Genomic DNA, 14416 nt, shown 5'->3' on the forward strand with positions numbered 1-14416 from the left:
TTAAGAGACTGGACAAGTTCAGGGAGAAGAAGGCTCATTTCAATGGAAATGAGCCACAATGGCTGTGTTCTACCTCTGCTGTCAGTGTGCCTCTGAATACAAGTTGCCTGGGAATTCTATGGAGGAGAGTTGCTGTTGCAGTCGGGTCCTACGTCACAGGAGCATGGCGGTCAGTAATCACACAGTTCAAAGATGGAGCTAACTGTTTCTCCAGGCTTGATTATTGTAACTCACTCTATGTGGGGCTGCCCTTGAAACTGACCCAGAAACTCCAGCGGGTGCAGAATGCCACAGCGAGACTCCTTATGGGATCCTCGCCACAGGATTACATTCACCCAGTACTATACCAGCTGCACTAGCTCCCGGTGGAGTACAGTACAGGATCAGGTTTAAGGTGCTGGTTTTAACCTTTAAACCCCTATACAGCTTAGGACCCTCGTACCTATGGGACCGCCTCTCCTGGTATGTCCCACGGAGGACCCTAATAATGGTCTGCTAATAACAACATCCTGAAAATCCGGGGCCCCAGGGAGGTCATGCTGGCCTCGCCCAGAGCCAGGGCCTTTCGGTTGTGGCCCTGGCCTGGTGGAATGCTCTCCCACAAGACACCAGGGCCCTGCAAGATTTGACATCTTTTCGCAGGGCCTGCAAGACGGAGCTGTTCTGCCAGGCCTTAGGCCAGGGTTCAGTCTGACTCATTTTCTCTTTGTATAAGAACAAGCACAAAGGAGGTTTCCCAGCCTGCTCACAGGTCCTTATAATATCTTTGGAAACAGTTGGTCCTGGTGAGTTTTAACCGCTTTCAATTGAACCTGAGGACTGCCATTTGTTCAGTTTAATTTTAATTTATCTGAATTAGTTTTGCGATGCATTTTAATTGATTGCTTGTTTTTATGCATTTTGTGTTATTAATATGATGTTAGCCGCTCTGAGCCCAGCTCTGGCAGGAGACGGTGGGATACAAATAAAAATTTGTTGTTGTTGTTAACAAAAAAAAAATCTTCACAGACTTGACTGAGTGTCAAGCCTAATGAGCACAGTGGAGGTGGTTTTCATGAAAATCTGTTGCTAAGACTGAAAGTCCACACTTCCTCAGGGCTTTTTCCAAGCAAATGGAGACTTTGCCTGCATGAAGCCAACCTCTCCTCTGCCCTTTTTGTGCCTCTCCTGGTTCTGGGAGACAAGGCGGGACAGGAGATTGTCGCACCAGGAAGTGGAGGAGAAAACCCATGACTCTGCACCAGCCTGACCCATCTCTGCCTCTTGGCCTTCCTCTTCTCCTGCTTCGGCTTCTGCCTCTGATTCTTGACTTCCTTCTGCCACAGACTATCCCCGCCCACCAAGTCCTGTTACCTCTTCAGCTTCTGACACGCCTCCTCTTCCCATTCTTCTCCCTCTGACCACTCATTGCCATCCCACCACCACACCCTGTGCGCTAGACCATCTTCCCTTAGGGGTTGCCCAGCTGGTTCCTCCCACCATTCCTCTGCTGGGAAAGATCTGGCCTCTGGTCTGGTCCAGCAAGGTTCTTATGATGCAGAGCCTCCTTCCTCAACAAAAATCCAGGCAGTCATCCGAGGCTTGTGCTTTAGGACAGGAATTTGTCATTGAAAGTCTACTCAATGTTGATCCAGAGTAGATTCCAATGTATAGTTAGCAGTTAAACACGTTGCAGGATTCCCAAAAAATAGACCAGACGCAATTAATATTTCATCCAGCAGAGCTTGACTGCTACCGCAGGCAAATGAGCATAATGGTCAGAAATCCAATACATTCAGGATTGGCACTGTCCATATTGCAGCAGAGTTAACTTAAACTTACGATGACTTATAACAAGACTAAATCTTAACACTAAGCATACAGAACCCCACACCAGACAGAAAAGAGATAGGAAGAGAAAGTAGAAACCCAGACTCCGTCTAGCCTCTTATTATAGACAGCATGACCTTGACTGAAAGAAATAACAGAACCAGTTTAAACCAGCTGTACTCAGCATCTCTGAAGGAATAACCCAGACAGGGCACACCAGTTCACGTATCACCCACACAAGAGTTTCCCTGTTGCAGCTCTGCCTGAGTCTATGCTCAATACTCAGCTTCTTTCCCTTTGAGATGGCCACTCTTGTTGGAACTCTAGTCTATGCTATCAGCTTGTGCAACCCATCTCAGTGGCCTGGATCTGCCCTAGAGGAAATGAACTCACCTCTTCCCCTTGCTGTCTCTTCAGATAATCCTCGGCAAGGGTCACAGCACTATCACAGTTTGCTGGTTGCTCTTCCTTGATGTAATCCTGCATCTCCCAGGGAAGACTGGCCAGGAACTGCTCCAGGATCACCAGCTCCAGAATCTGCAATTTCGTGTGCTTCCCGGGCTTCAGCCATTGGTGGCAAAGGTCCCAGAGCCGGTTGCAAAGCTCTCGGGGCCCTTTGACCTCTTCGTAGCGGAACTGGCGGAAGTGCTGGCGCTGGGCATCCGAGTTGTCGATGGGCTCCTCCGAGATGTTTCGCCATGTCCTCTCCCTGCATTCCCTCCAAGGCCTGGGCTGGAGGAAGCGAGGGCCTTTTCCTGCCGTGGGGTCAGTCAGGCAGTGCTCCCGCGCAGGTGCCAAGCGAAGATCCCGGGCTAACAGTTTTTAAGGACAAGAGGTGAATACCAGGATGGGTCATTTGATGGTCAATTCACTTGGCTCAATAGCAAACTATAAATTATGTTGTATTTTCCCCGCGTATAAGACGACTGGGCGTATAAGACGACACCCAACTTTTCCAGTTAAAATATAGAGTTTGGGATATACTCGCCGTATAAGACTACCCCTCTTCCTACGATTGTCTGTGGGCCAGACATGCATGCGCTGCCCATATCCAAAATGTCTGCAGCACCAGAAATTACTTCTGTGCATGTCTGGAAGCCAAAAATCGTGTCTGGACATGCGCAGAAGTGGTTTCTGGCGCCGCACTGCCCTTTTCCAAAATGTCCGCAGTGCCATAAATCACTTCTGCGGCTGCGTATAAGACGACCCCTGACTTTTGAGAAGATTTTCCTGGGTTAAAAAGTCGTCTTATACGCCAGAAAATACGGTATTTATCCATTGCAGCAGTCAAATGTAACATTCCTTGTTTCCCTAGAGTGAACACAGGTTGGGGGGGGGGGTGTGTTACTCCAGCCAGCATCCTCCCCCTGCATGTGAAGAGGGGGATGGGCATGACCCTGGCTGACTCCATAAAAGAGCCGAGTCACGTAGCCCTTTTCCTCTTGCTGCCATGCTGCTCTCCTGCAGCAAATTCCTTCTCTTGATGCTGTTCTCATAATGTATTTTGCTGTCTGCTGGCTCTCAGCCAGCAGCACATTGGCTCAATCCCCATATGGGATGAACTCACACTGTTATGTAACTACTAGCTAAAGCCTGTCTTCAGGGAACATATTGTGAACTGAATGTGAGTACTGTTACTGTTAAGGAAAGACTCTTGGGTCTTTATTCTTTTAAAAGGGATTAAAGGGGACACCAGGAATAATCCACCTGGGCAAGGCAGATTGGATTGCTTCACTAAAGAGATTCAAACGAATCTGCAAACTAGCTTCCTGCTGAATTGAGGGGAATCTGTTCTGCTACATGACTCACTAACGTGAGTGATAATATTTAATCAATGTATCCTCTCCTACTATCCTTAACCTGCAGGTCTCAGGGGGGTTCACAAGATAAAACCACAAGATAAAATCACAAAATTAAATCACAAAATACATAATCCAGTAACACACACACCCCAAACACATTTTAAAAGGGCGCCAGCCGAAGGCCTGGCTAAAGAGGAACATTTTGGCCAAGTGCCTAAAGGTATATAATAAAGGTGCCAGCCGAACCTCCCTGGGGAGAGCATTCCACAAACTCATACACTCAGTCTCTTTTTACAGAAAGCTGTATTCCAGCAGCGCCTTTTGTGAAATCGAGTTGCTGACCTACCTGGACTGGCTGGGAGAGAGTAAGAGTGCTCCAGCCCCACAACATCGCTTCCAGGGGAAGGCACTTCTGCATCGCTCTCCTTGGTTTTCAACTGACAGCTTGGTGGAGGATCACGGCGGACATGGGGCCGCCTCTTTTTACCACCCTGTATGAAAATAAAACTTTCAGCAGTGGCCTACCATTGGCCTATGGGATAATAAATAAATAAATAAATAAATAAATAATAATAATAATAGATAAATAAATAAATAAATGATTTATACCCCACCCATCTGGCTGGGTTTCCCCAGCCACACTGGGCGGCGCCCAGCAGAATATTAAAAACACATTAAAACTTCAAACATTAAAAACTTCCCTAAACACGGCTGCCTTCAGGTGTCTTCTAAAAGGCAGGTAGTTGTTTATTTCCTTCACATCTGATGGGAGGGCATTTCAGTACCGAGAAGGCCCTTTGCCTGGTTCCCTGTAACCTCACTTCTCACGGAGAAGGAACCGCAAGAAGGCCCTCGGAGCTGGACCTCAGTGTCTGGGGTTGAACAATGGTGATGGAGATGCTCCTTCAGGTATCCTGGGCCAAGACCATTTAGCGCTTTAAAGGTCAGCACCAACATTTTGAATTGTGCTTGGAAATGTACTGGGAGCTAATGCACTCTATGTGGGGCTTTGAAGGTGACCCAGTGACCCGGAAACTACAACTAATCCAGAATGCGGCAGCTAGGCTGGTGACTGGGAGCGACCACTGAGACCACATAACACCGGTCTTGAAAGATCTACATTGGCTCCCAGTACGTTTCTGAGCACAATTCAAAGTATTGGTGCTGACCCTTAAAGTCCTAAACGGCCTCGGTCCAGTATACCTGAAGGAGCGTCTCCACCCCCATTATTCTGCCTGGACACTGAGGTCCAGCGCCGAGGGCCTTCTGGTGGTTCCCTTGCTGCAAGAAGCCAAGTTACAGGGAACCAGGCAGAGGGCCTTCTCGTTAGTGGCACCCGCCCTGTGGAACGCCCTCCCACCAGATGTCAAAGAGAAAAACATCTACCAGACTTTTAGAAGACATCTGAAGGCAGCCCTGTTTAGGGAAGCTTTTAATGTTTAACAGACCATTGTATTTTAATATTTTTTTGGAAGCCGCCTATAGTGGCTGGGGAAACCCAGCCAGATGTAAAGGTAAAGGTGCCCCTGACCATCAGGTCCAGTCGTGTCCGACTCTGGGGTTGCGGCGCTCATCTCGCTCTATAGGCCGAGGGAGCCGGCGTTTGTCCGCAGACAGCTTCCGGGTCATGTGGCCAGCATGACAAAGCTGCTTCTGGCGAACCAGAGCAGCGCACGGAAACGCCATTTACCTTCCCGCCGGAGCGGTCCCTATTTATCTATTTGCACTTTGATGTGCTTTCGAACTGCTAGGTGGGCAGGAGCTGGGACCGAGCAACAGGAGCTCACCCCGTTGCAGGGATTCGAACCGCCGACCTTCTGATCAGCAAGCCCTAGACTCTGTGGTTTACCCCACAGCGCCACCTGGGTCCCTCCAGCCAGATGAGTGGGGTATAAATAATAAATTTATTATTATTATTATTATTATTATTATTATTATTATTATTACAGGTGTTATATGGTCTTGACGGCCACTCCCAGTCACCAGTCTAGCTGCCGCATTCTGGATTAGTTGTAGTTTCCAGATCACCTTCAGAAGTAGCCCCATGTAGAGCACATTGCAGGAGTCCAAGTGGGAGATAACTAGAGCATGCACGCAAGCACACCAGCACACTCCCTACTTGTGATTCCCAGCAAGTGGTATTCAGAGGCATACCACCTCCAGCTATGGAAGTCATAAAGGCCCTCTCTACGCGCTGGGTCTAAAGTGCTTCCACGAGATCCCACAAGAGCATCCTAGGGCATCTGGAGTCAGAGCACAGAGAGTGCCTTGCTCCCCAAGGAAGGCAGAGAGGCAAAGATTCTTCTCTCTAAGGAGGAAGGGGTTCATGCGTGGTGAGGCTCTGAGTGCAACAAAAAGCAAAAAAAGCCATTTTGAGAGGCTCTAAGTTCCTTGAGGCAGCGAGGCCCTTTCAGCAAGCCAGCTACAGGGAAACCGGTATACTTGTGAAGGGACGGTTCCAAGGGTTTGAGTACACACATTTCTGCATATACAGTACATAGAACACTCTGAGCCAGACCCCCGCGTAAGGCACAATCGTACTGTATAGCAAAGGCGTCCGTCCACGAGATCAATGGTAGGACAGTGAGATTTACCTTCTTTAGCCGCTCGGGTATGTTAAACACTGTCGGAATCGCTTCAGGCTTTAAGTACCGCCTCCCGGAAGCCACGTTTTCAAGGTAGTCCGTCTCGCAAAAATGTTCCGAGCAGATCACATGGTGCCGTGTGGGGGTGAAGTTCTTGCGACGGATGTTCCAAACCCACTTTTTCAACAGATCTTTTTTCCCCAGAGGAAACCTATGACCAGTATGTGTTATATATTTATATGGCAATTAAATACTGCATTCATGTTCTATTTCATACAATGTGTTCACAGGGAGCAGAGGCACAAAGCACAAATGGATTAAAGTCCCAAACTCCTTTCCTCACAGATACCCAGAAGCTGTGCTCATAACTATGAAACAAACACACATGGCTATAATTAGATAGAGAGATAGAATCAGAAAGATGGAAGGGACCTCAGGATCATATTCTAGACCAGGCATAGGCAACCTTGGCTCTCCAGATGTTTTGGAACTACAACTCCCAGGGTCAGTGGTCAGGGATCATAGGAGTTGTAGTTCCAAAACATCTGGAGAGACAAGGTTGCCTATGCCTGTTCTAGACCAACCCCCTGCCATGCAGGAATATGCAACTGGCCCACACGGGGATTGAACCTGCAACCTTGGTGTTATTAGCACCACACGCTAAACAACTGAGCTATCCCAGCAAGAAATGCCTGACCTGACCCTTGGTCCATCTAGTTTAGCACATTCTCCCTCACAGAGCTACAATCTCCAGAAGGGTTTGACAGTATAGGGGGTTCTCCTAAGAACTCTCCGCACCCTTAACAAACTACAGCTCCCTGAATTCTTTGGGAGAAACCATAATTGTGTTGAAGGAGGTTTACTCTTGCCCAGGAAAAATGTAAGTGCTGGTTGCTTCCACCTGGTTTCAAGTGCAAGATTGCTGATTGCTTATACCTGGCCAAATCTGCATGGCAACTGCTGAATCAGCAACTGGCATCTGGCCAGGATGCGATTGTCCTGCCTATATATGAGGAACTAGACCAGAAAATTCTATCTGCTGCACAATAACTCTGCTGTGCTGTATGACACCTACTTGCTCGCTGCTGCTGGGCTATGTGCTGTGCTTGGAGCTACATATGAACCTGCAACCTGGATCTGTACTTTGCTGTGAGTTTTGCTGTGCAGGCCAGGTGGCAATTCTCCATCTAAAGGAGTACCCCTGCTAGCGCTCTAGCAGGAGACTCTGCAAACATGTGTAACTGTGTATGCTCAAGCCTGCCAGTAAATGAAGCCACTGACTAAAGTTTGCCGTCTATTTTTCCCTTTCACTGGTGCAAAGTGAACTTGCTCAGGCCTCTCACATTTGGAGCTGTTTCCTGACCGTGCCCAAGCGCTCCAACAGACTGCTTAGAGTGGTATGACAATGCTTTAAAGTTATAGTGCAGATGGGGCTACAGATGTTGATGGAGGGGGACAGAGGAGAAGGAAGCAAGAACACTGGCTGACTTCTAAGAAAAGGTACCTCTCCGTGCAACCGCAGCATCAATGTGTTGATTACAGATTTAGTTTGGGGATGGGGAACTACCAGTTTGTGGGCTTAATACAGCCTGCCAAGTCCCTGAAGGTGGTCCCCAGCACTCTTCCTATGCCCTGGCTCTCTCCTGAAGTGCAATTGATGAGCAGTGGAGCATCACCAGGGCTGGTGGAGGGGGTACCACAGAGTGGAGATAACAGCTCAGCAATGGGGAAGAATGAGCTTGCAGTCCAAGCTGTATGCAGACAGTACCATTTCAGACTGCAGGTGGAGTGCTCACATTATTTCAATGCTCACATGATAGAACGTTTCCCGCTTTAGTTAATCATACATATGTATTTAAAGATTCCTTGCTTAGTACATCAGGAGAAAGCCATTATTATAAACCATCCTATCTGACATGGTAACATAAACATTGTTAGCAGAGCCCTGCCAGATCAGACCAATGATGCTGCCACATCACTCGCTGCACATCCTCCATTGTTTGCTAGCTTTCTATATGCAGGGAATGTACCAAGTATGGAGAAAATTCAGTTCAAGCCTAAGGGCATCATAAGGGCACCTTACCTGTGAAATGAAATATTGTTGCCCAGCAAAAATTTGTTGTTGCAGTTTATTGCACAACATGATTTCACCATGATCACAGAGATGTGGCTGCTGGCTGAAAACTGTAAGAGATAACGGTAGAGAGTGGTTAACAGTATGGAGCAGTTTACAAGAGGAATCTGAAAGACTGTCTCCTCCCTTACATACTTTCTCAGGGGTTAAGATCAGCAGAGGGGGGTGTCTTGGTAGTTCCCCCACCCTCAATCCGGGGGGGGGGCCTGCTCTCCACAGATGTGCCAGAAGGAATTCCCTTCCCACAGATGTGCACTGAGTACCTTCATTGTACAGCTTGCAGTACATGCAAAAGACACCCATCTTTACACACACACACACGCCCCCCACCCGAGTTATCTAGTCTAACTAACTGCAACGCAGGAATCTCTTTTTTCTATCATATTTTTTATTTTCAATTTCAATCCAATAATACCCTCATTATAACAATACCAAATTATAATACAATTACTAATACCAATTGTTCAAATACCAAATTATATAATTTAGGTGGCCTCCCATGTGCTAGAATTGACGGTTTGATGGTTTTCTTTATTCCTGCGTTCCAATATCTTATTAATTTCAATTACATCCCAATCAAAATAATAATCCCTTATAGAACAACTGCAATATTAATAACTTTGTGCTGACACATTAAATGATTTTGTTGTTGTTTAGTTGTTTAGTCGTGTCCGACTCTTAAATGATTTATAGAACTACAAATGAGGAACTCGATCTATATCCTTGTTCTTCCTGTGTGTGGCAATTATTCTGTCCATGTTATTTCTTCCTGTCATTGTAAAATGTTTTGTCTATCTTTTCCCGGTTGTTGCTGTTCTCCATCATGCCTGAGCGGATATCCCATTGTTGTTTCAGATATTTCTCCATTGCTCCGTCCCATGCTTCATTGTTTTGCAATTTTAACAATAGCTGCAAAAAGTTGCAATGCCGGAATCTCAACCAAATAATAGATGACCATCCAACCTCCCCTCCACCACCTTTATGAAAGATTTGAATGTATTACATTTCAAAGGCCTGTCTGATGGGGCTGTAACTCATAATCGGGAACCATTGAAGACCATTCCTATGTGAAGTACTGCAGAACCCCTTTTTTGCAAAAGCCCAGCCAGAGACCCCCTACATTTGAAAATGTTGACACCTCTATGGCCGTTTTTGTTATGTGAATGGTGCTCACGGACCCCTGGGTGGGTTACGCAGACACAATCATCATCATCATCATCATCAACAACAACAACAACAAAGCACTCCTGTCAACAACAATAAACGACTCCTGACATCCCCAAACAGGGCTGAGAGAAGCTCCCTCCCTCCCTGGAAAACAGTTGACAATCAGTATGAACAATACTGAGCTATAAGGGCCACAGCGATTGCGTTCAAGGCACTTTCCTATGTCCCTAATTTCAGGAGTTCCCAATCCAGTTTCCCCCGCCCCAATTATATTTTATTAAGATTCACCATTTCTAACACATGCCGTCAAACCACAACTTCGCCTTTTCTCTTCCTGCTGGTTGCTGTTTTTCCCCTTCTGCTATCTTCTCCCTACCAAACCATAACCACAACATTATGGCTCCTAACCCAGTTTTCCCCCCGTTTCTTTTTTTTTTTTTTTTTTTGGAGGCGAAGGGCAGCGAAAATCAGAGGCGGACCACCACCTCTGCAGACAGGATATCCCAGGATCCACCCCCAATGGCATCTCCAGGAAGGCCTCCCTTCTGAAACCCTGGGCAGCTGACTAGAGCAGCTCCCCTAAGTTCCTAGTCCCTAAGAGAGGCGGCATTTGAACCAGCGGCTCACTGGCTCCAGCCTCTGAAGCCGCCCTCCGAGCAACGCCTTCTGCCTCCACGGCCGCCCACAGCAATGGGGTCCCCACTTCTCACCCCCAAAACCAAAATCAAAACCCGCCGCACCTTTTGCTGGCGACTCCCTCCATGCAACTCCAGCTGGTCTGCGAGGCAATGGGGCTCTTCCTTCGTGGCCCGAGAGGAGTGGGACCGGAAGGTGCACCCGCTATTCCTTCCCCCTAACAACACCGTGCCTTTGCTCTAAAGGGCCCCTTCCTTTCTAGGAAGGCGAGAATTCGTCTACTGGTTGCCTTAACCCCTTCATTGCGAGATCCAACAGCCAGGTGTCAGCAGGCTTTTCCCCCTGTTTTTGTTTCTTCTGGGTTACTTATTGGGTAATGATTTTAAAAAGGGGAGGTTGGCAGAGCAAAAAGAAAAGAAGAAGAATTGCATTGCACGGGTTCTTCTGCAGGGTTGGTGTTTTTGTTTGTTTTTTAAGTTGGAATGGAACACGCATTTTACAAAACGCACTCACACGAGAAAGTGCAACCGACGAAGAATCTTGAAAGTGAGAGAACGAGGGGGAGAGAGAGAAAGAAAGAGAATGAGAGAGGGAGGGGGAGAAAGAAAATGAAAAAGAGAGAGAGAAAAAAGAGAAAGAAAGAAAGGCATTTCAGATTGTAAGTTTCACTTTCCTCGTTTGTTCGTGGGTTTTTTTAAACTAGGGTGTTGTTAATGAGAGGGGAAGGCGGGCTCAAGGGGAGAAAACCTTACAGTTTATCCCTGTTTATTGACTTGCTCAAAATCTTTTGTGCATAGCTGCCAAGTTTTCCCTTTTCTCGCGAGGAAGCCTATTCAGCATAAGGGAAAATCCCTTTTAAAAAGGGATAACTTGGCAGCTATGCTTTTGTGTCCTCTGAGGTTGCCTTCTCGGTGGTGGCCCCCTAAAATATAGAAACACACCTCCCCCTAACACACACACAGAAGTCTCTGGCCCCATCTCTTTACACCTTCCAGTCTTTTAGAAAACCATTCAAAAGCAATCCCTGGTGTGTGTGTGTGTGTTTTGCCACTGATAAGTATACAAGCTGAATGTTGAAAGATTCGGAACAGATTTTTAAAAATCCTTCACGCAGCGCAGAGTTGAACTGTGGAACTCACTCCCACAGGATTAAGGCATAAACTGCCTCTGATAAAAGTGTACACAAGCTGACCTTGCAGCTAAAGGTAAAGGGACCCCTGACCATTAGGTCCAGTTGTGACTGACTCTGGGGTTGCGGCGCTCATCTCGCGTTATTGGCCGAGGGAGCTGCCGTACAGCTTCCAGGTCATGTGGCCAGCATGACTAAGCTGCTCCTGGCGAACCAGAGCAGCACACGGAAACGCCGTTTCCCTTCCCGCTGGAGCGGTACCTATTGATCTACTTGCACTTGACGTGCTTTCGAACTGCTAGGTTGGCAGGAGCTGGGACCGAGCAGCGGGAGCTCACCCCGTCGCGGGGATTCAAACCACCGACCTTCTGATCGGCAAGCCCTAGGCCAGGGCTCCCAAAACTAAGGCCCAGGGGCTGGATGCGGCCCAATCACCGTCTCAATCTGGCCCGCGGACAGTCCAGGAATCAGCATGTTTTTACATGAGTAGAATGTGTCCTTTTATTTAAAATGCATCTCTTGCCACCCAGAGGCTCTGCCAGATAAGGGTTTAACTTTGTGATGCATTTTATTGTTCTATGCCTTTTATTATGGTTTATTTATTAGTCTTGCAATGTAGCTTCAGCTACACAGAGATAAATATTAAATATATTTATTTAACTTCTGTACCACTCCTTATCTCATTATCATAGGGTGGTTTACGCTATGGAAACAATATTCCAAATATAAACACGACAACCATATAAGTATTCAGAATATAAACACAATACAGTATTTGGAAGCTTGCCACACTATTGTGATATCTGGGTTGGAACCAGAACTCAGTCCCCTGGCCCCAAACACCTAACAATTTTGAAACTGCAGTCAAAAAGACCCTATGATTTCCACCATCAACTTCTGATTTCTACCCAGCCATCTATGATTTCTACCCGTCACTCCCCACAGGAGGGGAAAGTGCTCTTTGGGCTTAAATCCTGCTTGTGGGTTTCCCCAAGGGCATCTGGTTGGAATCATAAGAGTGGGAAGGGGGGTCCCCAGGAGTCATCTAGTCCAACCCCCTGCAATGCAGGAATCCCAGGAACGGCTTGCGGAGAAAACTACCGGCCTGAAACGGCGGAGAGCTGCTGCCAATCAGTGCAAACAACACGAAAGCTTATATCAGAACAAACTTAGTTGCTCTATAAGGTGGTACTATGTATGTATGTACCGCATGAGCTGGTTAAGGCAAGTTCCTATTTCCCTATGAGTGTTGAGCGCAGCATAGCTCCTGCGCAAACCACGCACAGATGCAATCTAGGGTAGGGTTAAACTGCAAGAAAGAAAAAGAAGTGCAATTTATTACTGTATTTTAAGATCAGCAAGCGCAAGGAACCCACAACACGTTCCTCTGCCACCCCCCTTTTCATCTTTTATTTAGGGTGGCTCTTGTTACACCAAGCGGGAAGCGGCGCTAAAATGGACCGCGCCATTTCAGACTACAGGGTGGGTAGGTTAGTTTTTTTATACAAAATAAATAAATAAATAAATAAATAAACCAACTGCACCTTGCAATGAGAAAGGTGCCGCTGTAGATTCCCGCCCCCCATGCCGTGCTGCTTTTCTGCTTGCAGCGATTTTGAAACAGCCTGCATCTATAATTTCATTTAAAAGTTGGTATGTCCCGCTAGCTGCCTGTCTGGAGCGGAGCAGACCATTTCGCCACCCTGTTCCGGGGGGAGGAGGAGGAGGAGTTGGAGATAGAGAGAGGAAAAAGAAGGAAGAGACCCAGGCCTAAATCATTCCTGGCTTCCTTTTAATAGTTTAAGCCAGCTAAAGGGGTGAAAAGGGAGGCTTCCCCAGAAAGGAAGAAGAGGGGAGAGTTTCCTTAACCCAACCCGCGAACGTGTGAATGCGACTCCTGGTAGGCTACAGTGTTTGCAAAAAAAAGGGGGGGAGGAAAGAGAGGAGGAGAATCTGGGCTTCGGCGAGTTTCCTTGCAAAAGGGGCTGAGTGCATTGGAAGGAGCAGCAAGTGAGTCCTGTTGTTTTCCTGCCCTTTCCTCCAAATGTGCAAGGGGGGGCCAAAAGGTGCGGAGCAGTGGGGTTACCTCTTTGCATTTCTGGGTGTCTTTGGAAGCGCGCGCGCGCGCTCCAAAACGTAGACTTATTAAAAAAGGCTGCATAGACTGAAGAGCCTCGTTGTCCGCAGAGGAGACTTCGAAGTCGCTTGCGAAGCCATTTTGTTTGCGAGGAAGGCAGAGCTTTGCCTAGCAGAGAAAACACATCCTGGATTATTTATTATTATTATCATTATTATTATTTATTAATTAAACAGGGAGCTGTGATTTTGGTGGCAGGGGAGGGGGGTTTCTGTTTCTGTTTTCTAACTCGCATCTTATTTCCTAGGGGAAATGTGTGGTTGTTGCTGGGCTGTTCTTGTTAAATTACATACGCATTTGTTGGTTTTGAAAAGATACTCGTGGGAAGGCAGCTTTTGCAAGCGGGGAGGCAAGCCGTAGCTCAGTGGCTTTGAGTGCAGAAGGCCCCAGGTTCAGTCTCCGGGTAGAGCCCGGAGCCTCCAGCCTCAAATCCTGGAGAGCTGCTGCCAGCCCGTGTTGACTATATGGAGCTGTGCGCCCTGAGCTAGGTGGGGTCCATGGGAGGGAGTCAGCGCTCCTCCTGCTCAGAGTAAACCCATGAACATGCTTGACTTTAATTTCAGTGGGTCTGCTGTAGGCAAAGCTTAAGTTGCAAGTGTAAGGTAGCTTTTTGTGTATTTTTGTCACTGTCGTCAGTGTTACAGTTTTGTGGGAAAATGGGTTGTGACGACCCTGTAGGGTAGCCCTGGTGCACAAAGTGGACAGGACTCTTGCACCCTTTATTAGTCCAGCTGGGATAGCTCAGTTGGTTAGAGCGTGGGGCTGGTGACGTCAAGGTTGCAGGTTCGATCCCTGAATGGGTCAGCTGCATATTCCTGCTTTGCAAGGGGGTCAGACTAGATCAGGGACGGCCAAACTCGGCTAGGGATGATGGGAGTTGTACTCCCAAAACATCTGGAGGGCCAAGTTTGGGGATGCCTGGACTAGATGATGCTCAGGGTCCCTTCCAACTCTGTGATTCTGTGATCTCTGATTAGTCATATCCAGCTACCTTACAACCCTTCGAGGTCCACTGGG

At 47.4% G+C, this 14416-nt stretch overlaps 2 protein-coding genes across 7 annotated transcripts in view; one reads left to right on the forward strand and one right to left on the reverse strand.

Moving 5' to 3' along the window:
* Positions 1 to 10321, reverse strand: part of LOC118081122 (zinc finger protein 585A) — a 31444-nt gene extending 21123 nt beyond the window's left edge. For 5 of the 6 annotated variants that reach the window (XM_035107325.2, XM_035107323.2, XM_035107324.2 and 2 more), the window contains exons 1-5: positions 10238 to 10321; positions 8280 to 8380; positions 6206 to 6407; positions 3958 to 4102; positions 2203 to 2621 (exon numbers count right to left, since the gene is read on the reverse strand). In XM_035107325.2, the coding sequence (XP_034963216.1) occupies positions 2203 to 2621; positions 3958 to 4102; positions 6206 to 6407; positions 8280 to 8350 (837 nt within the window). In that variant the 5' untranslated portion in view covers positions 8351 to 8380; positions 10238 to 10321. The remainder of the gene's footprint in view (positions 1 to 2202; positions 2622 to 3957; positions 4103 to 6205; positions 6408 to 8279; positions 8381 to 10237) is intronic. The other variant, XM_060270079.1, reaches the window with a different exon arrangement.
* A 2658-nt stretch (positions 10322 to 12979) lies between these two features.
* Positions 12980 to 14416, forward strand: part of LOC118080234 (zinc finger protein 850) — a 46954-nt gene continuing 45517 nt past the window's right edge. Inside the window, exon 1 of the mRNA XM_060270921.1 lies at positions 12980 to 13272. The gene's annotated coding sequence lies outside the window, so the exon portion shown is untranslated. The remainder of the gene's footprint in view (positions 13273 to 14416) is intronic.

Source organism: Zootoca vivipara, chromosome 2 (genome assembly GCF_963506605.1).
Source record: "Zootoca vivipara chromosome 2, rZooViv1.1, whole genome shotgun sequence".
Taxonomy (NCBI): Eukaryota; Metazoa; Chordata; class Lepidosauria; order Squamata; family Lacertidae; genus Zootoca; species Zootoca vivipara.